Below are 7,500 nucleotides of genomic sequence, written 5' to 3'. Positions count from 1 at the left end.
CAAAGATAGCAATATCCGAAATCCTCATCCTTGTGGGGACATTTTTAGGTCCCCATGAGGAAAACATCTTATAAATCAGACTAAGTGATGTTTTTTGAAAATGTAAAATTGCAGAATGTCTCCTGTGAGGGTTAGGTTTAGGGGCAGGGTCAGTGTAGGGGGATATAATATACGGTATGTACGGTATAAAAACCATTACGCCTATGGAAAGTCCTCATAAAACATGAAAACCAAACGTGTGTGTGTGTGTGTGTGTGTGTGTGTGTGTGTGTGTGTGTGTGTGTGTGTGTGTGTGTGTGTGTGTGTGTGTGTGTGTGTGTGTGTGTGTGTGTGTGTGTGTGTGTGTGTGTGTGTGTGTGTGTGTGTTTTTAACGTGTGTTTTGACATTTACAACAACCTCCGCCAAGGGATCAGAGAATGCCACAGTCAAAGATGTAAATTGGCTGCATTCTGATGGATATTGATATGTCCTCTAAAGAAGCTGTTTAATAATAGATGCATCACAGATCTGTAATTCTGCAACACTTTCATTCTGTGTGTGAATGTATTCTTTGTAGATGGATAAATCCCATCGGTTTAGTTTGTGGTAGGCAGTGAAGGTAGGCCTCTATTTTATTATAATGCTATATAAGGTTTTTAATTAAGTTGATTCCTTGTTATACAGTTACAATAAATACATTTCTGTATTAAAATCCAGAGTTAGGTTTATTTGTGTACATCCTTGTGTTTGATTTATTTTGATCACAGACCACCTTATACTTACTTGAAATATGATAATCTTTTTGTTTTACGTTTGATTAAAAATTGTCCTCTTCCAGCTGGTGTGGGCTTAATGAGGAAGTTTTCTGAAGAGTTTGAAAAGAGTTTAATGGACAAACATACAATAATTTTAATTACTAATAATCATTCTCCTAAATGTTGCTTTTGACTTGACTTTATTTACATATGTGACAAAGTACATATGATTACAAAATAATCTGATTACATTACTTTGATATTGTGGTGCTTTGGATTATGTTACTGAATACCTTTTTTATGAAGTAATTTGTAACTGTAATGGATTACATTTTTAAAGTAACCCTCCCAAATATGCTTATACTGTGCTTTTTTGTCTGCACTTGAATTGGCTTGTTTTTGCTGTTGACGTTATAAACAATGTATGTTTCCGAGGGTTAAAGTCTGTTCATTTCTTGACTGCTGTATGCAAATATTTGACATATTTGAATGGTTTTTACCTGTTTTGGTAGAAACATTTGTCATATTTGCTCATTTTCCTTTACTGTATTTGCCATGTTTTGATTAATTTCCCTGTTGTATTGTTCTCATGGCAGGGAAATAAATTTGTATAATTTTATTTTGTTGTCATTATTAAGTTTTATGAAAGTAAATGGTCCTTATAAACCTTGGTTGTCATGAAAATATTATTATATTGCATTCTTTTGGCAGTGAATGTTCTTTTGGGCTGGTTTTGGAGAGGTTATGGGCTGGAATCCGAATCATTGAAAATGGGGCGTAACCAGGCTACAGCCCCCCTAAACTTATGCCTGGCCCCCCTAAAATAGTGATTAACAATCTTAGTAGTCTGTACACTAGTTTGTGATTGCTTCAGCCCTTTTTTAATGTGAAGGGCCATTATATATGTGTTGCTAATAAAAACTAAAGGGGGGAGATTGGACACCCTTGTCTAATCCCTTCAAATCTGCCAGAAGTCCCCCATGTCTTTCAGGGTTGGAGTCAAACTCTGCAGGACAGTGACTCTCTAGGACTGAACTTGCCTTACAATGGTATAATTGTGCCCGAAAGACCAATTGTGTACCTTTAAAGGTACAGTTATACGTTTTGTTCCTCAAGGAACTTCCACTGTACCTTTTTTTTCTGAGAGTGTAACAAGCAACTAGTTAATAGTAAGAATTGGACCCTAAACTGAAGTGTTACCCTGAACCGCCTCCTAAAATGAAAATCCTAGAATCGCCCCTGACTGCAGTCAGAACAGCATCTCTCTTGACAGGACCAGGAATAAACAGCAGAACGTAGTGGAAATTAATTGTCAGCTTCCTTGGAACAAATAACAGGTGAGCTATAGAAATAACATTGGAAAAGAGCTTAAGACTTTCAGGACGATAAGTAACAGTCAGCAGGAGATTTTCTGTAGGAATTTCTTATATCATAAAAATACTTTAAGACTTAAAAAGCAGCTGTTTCCTAACATGGAGCTAAAATTGACACTTCTTATGGGTGAGTATCCTTGCCTGTGTTACTCTGTTCACGTGTGTAGTGAATAGGCTATTTGTGACGCACTTAAGTTGGATTAGTAGTCAGACAACTGCTGGGAATAAATGAGCCATAGACCATAAGATCATACCGGTGCATGTTTGTGTTAAACAGGGGTGTTCGATTCGAGGTTTTTTGGAGTCGACTCCGATTCCCGACTCCCACTGTAGGAATCGACTCCTCGATTTACTTTACATAAAAACAGGGTCAGAAATAACACGAAATTGACCGTCCAAATTAGTCCAATTTAGCGATGACTTGATGACTTGGCTATCAGCGAAAACGCACTTGATCATTGTCTTAAAAGGTGAGTACTAAATACAACAATGACACTTATTGATGTGTTTCTTCTTGATGTGAGTTTCTTATGATTTATGGTTAGTTTAATCAAGGTTAACCATTAAAAAACGAATCTATATTTGGTCTATAATTGCGGGTAGTGGATGTATATTTTTAATATATTCCCATAATTTGGCTGTGTACTATAACATAAAACTTACCTTTTATTTACGTTTTTTAATTTTTTGTATATTATTTGTTGTAATTTTATTTATTTACGTATGACTGACAAATATGAATCACATTATGTTCCTAAATGGGAAACATGTTTTATTAAATCATATTTTTGTTTGTTTAAAGCAAATCATTTCTATTAAAAAAGATAAATAATTGTTTAATTAAATCTACATCTATTTGATTGGATGAGGCAAATCATTTCTAATATTTCTTAAATCAGACTTTTTTTTTGATTAAATCTATTTGTATTTAGACCAAAAATAGAATTAAAATGACTTTCTTCAACAAGAAAAATATACTTTATAAAATAGTATTCAAAGAATAATATTGTTTAGGGCAAGTTATTTATTTTTCATTGGCAAGTTATAAAATATTGTGAACCACTACCCTACATGTTTAAAATTGGATGAATAAAAACTTTTTTTCAGTGCACTACTCGTGTGATACATTATATTATATTAATATAAAGATTTAGAGGTGAAAAGGATAAATCATCTAATTTGTAAGTCATGTATTAAGTGTTATGTCTCCCCCTTCAGGTCAGAGGGAGTATTGCGAATAGCAAAATCTGTGCACGAGAAGAAACTATGGAAGAAACGCACACTTAACAACAACCAGTCCAGACAGTAACAGTCAGTTAAAATGATCAGTAGTAGTACATAGAAATGGTGAAAGTGAATAACCATATCACCTTTTACACATTTAGGCGTATTAAAAACTATTATCAAATCAAACATATTGTGAAACAATAAAGACAACAAGAGCAAAACGTTCTTTAATAACACATATTTTTGTAAGCTGGGACACATTTTTCTAAAAGGGTTGCGTTCTGACAGGACCCCAAAACAGCCAGTCTAGACACGCAGAACCCGGAGAACCGGCAGATCCGTGATTGACAGCCGAGCCCTCCAATGAGAGCGGAGCTCGTGGACGTGGAGGCGGGGCTTCCAGCCTGAGGAACGCGCACTGTGAGCCAAAGCGAGAGTTCGTGAGCGTAAATAAAGCGTTAGTTTTCATCTTTCTGGAGGAAGTGTATCGGTTACACACATTTCTCAATAAGTTCTCGTCAGCTGGTCTAACCTCCAGCGTTTCCGAGGAATCTGTTTGGCCAGAGGATTGAGCAGCGGTCAAAATCAAACGGAGCGCAGGCAAGTGCGTTTCACGAGCAATGCGCGCACTTTACAGTTATTATACACGCAACCAAATGCTTTTGAATGGATTTAACTTATATGGCTGATTCTTCCGTTAGGGAAACGTTTTAAAAGAATGGATGATGAAAATTTATTTATAGCTTTATATCTAAACATTGTATGCCTTTTTGGGGAAACAAAAGTGTAAGAAAAAGCGTAGAATGAGTTAAAATGAGGACAATTCTAATTTGTTTAAACTTCGATTGGGTTATTTAAAATTCATTTCGGTATAATTTTTGTAACAATGAATCACTGTCTAAAACTTTGCTGTACACTTCACTGCAAAAAATGCTTTTCTTACTTAGTATTTTTGTCTTGTTTTCAGTCCAAATATTTAAAAAAATCTTACATTATGAAGCATTTACTAGACAAGCAAAAGTTTTTGTCTTTTTGGGGGGGAAAATACCTCAAAATTAAGGGAGTTTTTACTTAAAATATGCAAAATAATCTGCCAGTGGGGTAAACAAAATAATCTTAATTCAAACAGAAAACAAGGTTATTTTGCTTACCCCATTGACAGATTATTTTGCTGATTTTAGGCAAAAACTCCCTTAATTTAGAGTTATTTTCCCCCAAAACAAGACAAAAACTTTTGCTTGTTTAGTAAATGCTTCTTAATGTAAGATTTTTTAGATTTTTGGACTGAAAACAAGACAAAAATACTAAGTAAGAAAAGCATTTTTTGCAGTGTAGGCCTATTTGAGAATTGTCCATAATTATCTATAATATCCAATATATCCATATTTTGACAGCTTGTTGTCATCAGGTTCAAGGCTTGAAAATTGAAAAACAATGTCTTTAACAATAATCAGTATGAAAGTTATCATGTAGATAGGTTTGTAGGCTATATCTCAGGTCTTCTATTCTGTTCACCATTCAACTTTTGAATCACTTTTCCACCTTCACCGGTTAATTTTAGGTCATGTAGTCAAGTCAAGTCAAGTCAACTTTATTTATATAGCGCTTTTAACAATGTAGATTGTTTCAAAGCAGCTTTACAGTGTTAAACAGGAAAATAATGCAGCATAATTTTATTCAGCTGTATAGCCATTCTGGAAAAATTTCAAGTATCATACAGTGACAGTGTGGGCTTTAGATCAATAATTTGATCAGTAATTTAGTTTAAATGGTTAATTTAGTTTATTATTTAGATATATTTCGATGTTTAGTTGAAAAATTTAGTGTCCCCAACTGAGCACGCCAAGCCAGAGGCAACAGTGGCAAGGAAACCAAAACCCCATCAGGTGACCTAATGGAGAAAAATAAACCTTGGGAGAAACCAGGCTCAGTCGGGGTGCCAGTTCTCCTCTGGCCAATTAACAAACAGCGTATTATTATTATTATTCTGGCAGTTTTACAGCTCGGAGGTCATAATAGATCAGAATATTTGAGGGACCGGGGGCAACATGCTGGAGACGGGTTTATTGAGGATGATGTTGATTAAATAATTATTAAAGTGCAATATTCGAATGATCGGAGGCAACACGCTGGAGACGGGTTTATTGAGATGCCGTGTCGATGAGGCAGTTTCAGGGGGAGTCTAATCACGGTCTCCCAGACACTTCGGGGTCCTGTGTTGGTCTTCTCTGGGCGCAGGTCCACCATCTGATCTGGATACGGCCCGGATCCAGCTGACTGCAGTAAACCTCGGGATAAAACAGAGAGACTAACATTAGCGTAGATGCCATTCTTCTGATGATGTAACGAGTACATCAGGTGTTATGGGAAGTGTTCCCGGTTCCGGCTGACCTAGTTAATGCAGCCTAACAATCATTTCATTGAAAAAGTGTTTTATGTGTATGCCACAGTAAAGAGATGTGTTTTTAGTCTAGATAGTAGTGTGAGAAATACATTTGTAGTGTGAGAAATACATTTGTAGACATACAAATGCTTTATGAACATGGGCTGCAATGCATAATAATAATAAAAAAGCTTCTTCTGAACTCCAGGATGGGTGCTGGAGACGGGTTTCGTGCCCCGGTCGCAGTGATCGCCGCCGGGTTATTGAGTGTCCTGGGGCTCTCGTGGTTCTGGAGTTTGGTGGCCCTTTTAGGAGTTTATCTGTGTTCTGGAGGATGGAGGTTTCTCTATGTGGCCGTGTGCACCATCAAGAGAGACATTATGTGAGTACGACCTACTTTCTCTCACTTTGTTAGATGGACCAGCACATATCTAAGGCTATAATCAATGATTTTAGCTCAATTGAAGACGATGTTAAAACATAACTAACACCACCTGATCAACTTTTACTCTTTGCTTGTCTGGCTGTTAAAGCAAACAAAACAAAATCTAATGTGTTAAATGTCAAGATCCAAACTAAAGCAAACACTGATCACCATAATGATGACTTAATAATTGTGGTGTTCTCCTTTGGCCATTCTGCTTGTTATCATCAGGTGTTCGTCACTAATGGCCAATCATCACTCAATTAATCACTTAATTATCTGCTTCAGTGTTACTTTAACACTCTTATTTTAACCACGGGAGTTTTTGCTGTGTACTTACTCTCACTTTGTTAGATGGACCAGCACATATCTATCTCTCTCTTTGTCTCTTCCAGTGGTCTGTACGTACTGTTGCGTGTGAAATTCTTCATGGATCGTTATAGCCGCACACGCAGCACCGTGCCGTCCATATTCGCCCAGCAGGTGGCGCTCCACCCGGACAAACCTGCTCTGATCGAGGAGTCCACGGGCGAGGTGTGGAGCTTCTCCGAGCTGGACCGGCGCTCGAACGCCGTGGCGCAGTGGGCCGTGGCGCAGGGCTGGGCGTCGGGCGACGTGGTGGCCATCTTCATGGAGAGCCGCCTGCCCACCGTGGCCCTGTGGCTCGGACTGGCGAAAGTGGGCGTGGAGCCGGCGTTCATCAATTTCAACCTGCGCCGCGATTCGCTGATGCACTGCGTGGGCGTGTCCGGAGCGCGGGGGATGGTGTTCGGGGCGGAGCTTCTGGACGGTGAGATCCGCTTCACTTTCATCTGTTCGCAAACTAAAATGTTTTTCAGTAGCCAATGGAGATGTCTAGAGAGAAGTCAATTCAATATGGGCAAATGTGACAAAATTATTATTATTTTTTTCATTTTTAACACAATATTTACTGAAAATTTAGTATAATAACTCTTTAAAAACACTATAGTGATGAAATATTATACATGTTAATATATAGGCCTTATACCAATATACAATAAGACACTTTTTTTCATATTTAGCACAATATTTACTCCAAATTTAATTACAGTGACATCATCTCCTATTCAAGGTTGGATTCAAAATTTGTTGTCCAATCCAATGCTCTTTAGAATGAGAATGTTTATTTATGAATTAATCAAGTAATTCAAAAATAGGCAGTAATATTTTTGTAAATTCAAGGGTTAAAAGAGGGAGGAAAAGTAATAGTAATAAATAAGGATAATAAAAATTGTATAAAAATAATAACAATAATATAATAAATATATAATGATAATAAATACTTTATAAATAGTGATAATAATTCACTCAATCAACCAAACCACATATATGTGTAA

The 7,500-nt window shown here is 36.8% G+C and overlaps 2 protein-coding genes across 4 annotated transcripts in view; both read left to right on the top strand.

The window, feature by feature from the left end:
• LOC307123536 (adhesion G protein-coupled receptor E5-like) overlaps positions 1 to 7,500 on the top strand; it is a 224,242-nt gene that overhangs the window by 25,114 nt on the left and 191,628 nt on the right. The gene's annotated exons all lie outside the window — the stretch shown is intronic.
• slc27a1b (solute carrier family 27 member 1b) overlaps positions 2,344 to 7,500 on the top strand; it is a 20,982-nt gene continuing 15,825 nt past the window's right edge. Inside the window, exons 1-3 of one of the 3 annotated variants that reach the window (XM_079812100.1) lie at positions 2,344 to 2,578; positions 5,927 to 6,100; positions 6,538 to 6,932. In XM_079812100.1, the coding sequence (XP_079668226.1) occupies positions 5,928 to 6,100; positions 6,538 to 6,932 (568 nt within the window). In that variant the 5' untranslated portion in view covers positions 2,344 to 2,578; position 5,927. Of the gene's footprint in view, positions 2,579 to 3,713; positions 3,940 to 5,926; positions 6,101 to 6,537; positions 6,933 to 7,500 lie in introns of those variants that run through there. The other 2 variants (XM_079812098.1, XM_079812099.1) reach the window with 2 other exon arrangements.

The sequence above is a fragment of the Gobio gobio genome, assembly GCF_949357685.1.
Source record: "Gobio gobio genome assembly, chromosome: 3".
NCBI classification, from domain to species: Eukaryota; Metazoa; Chordata; class Actinopteri; order Cypriniformes; family Gobionidae; genus Gobio; species Gobio gobio.
This window is presented reverse-complemented; position numbering and strand designations above follow the sequence as displayed.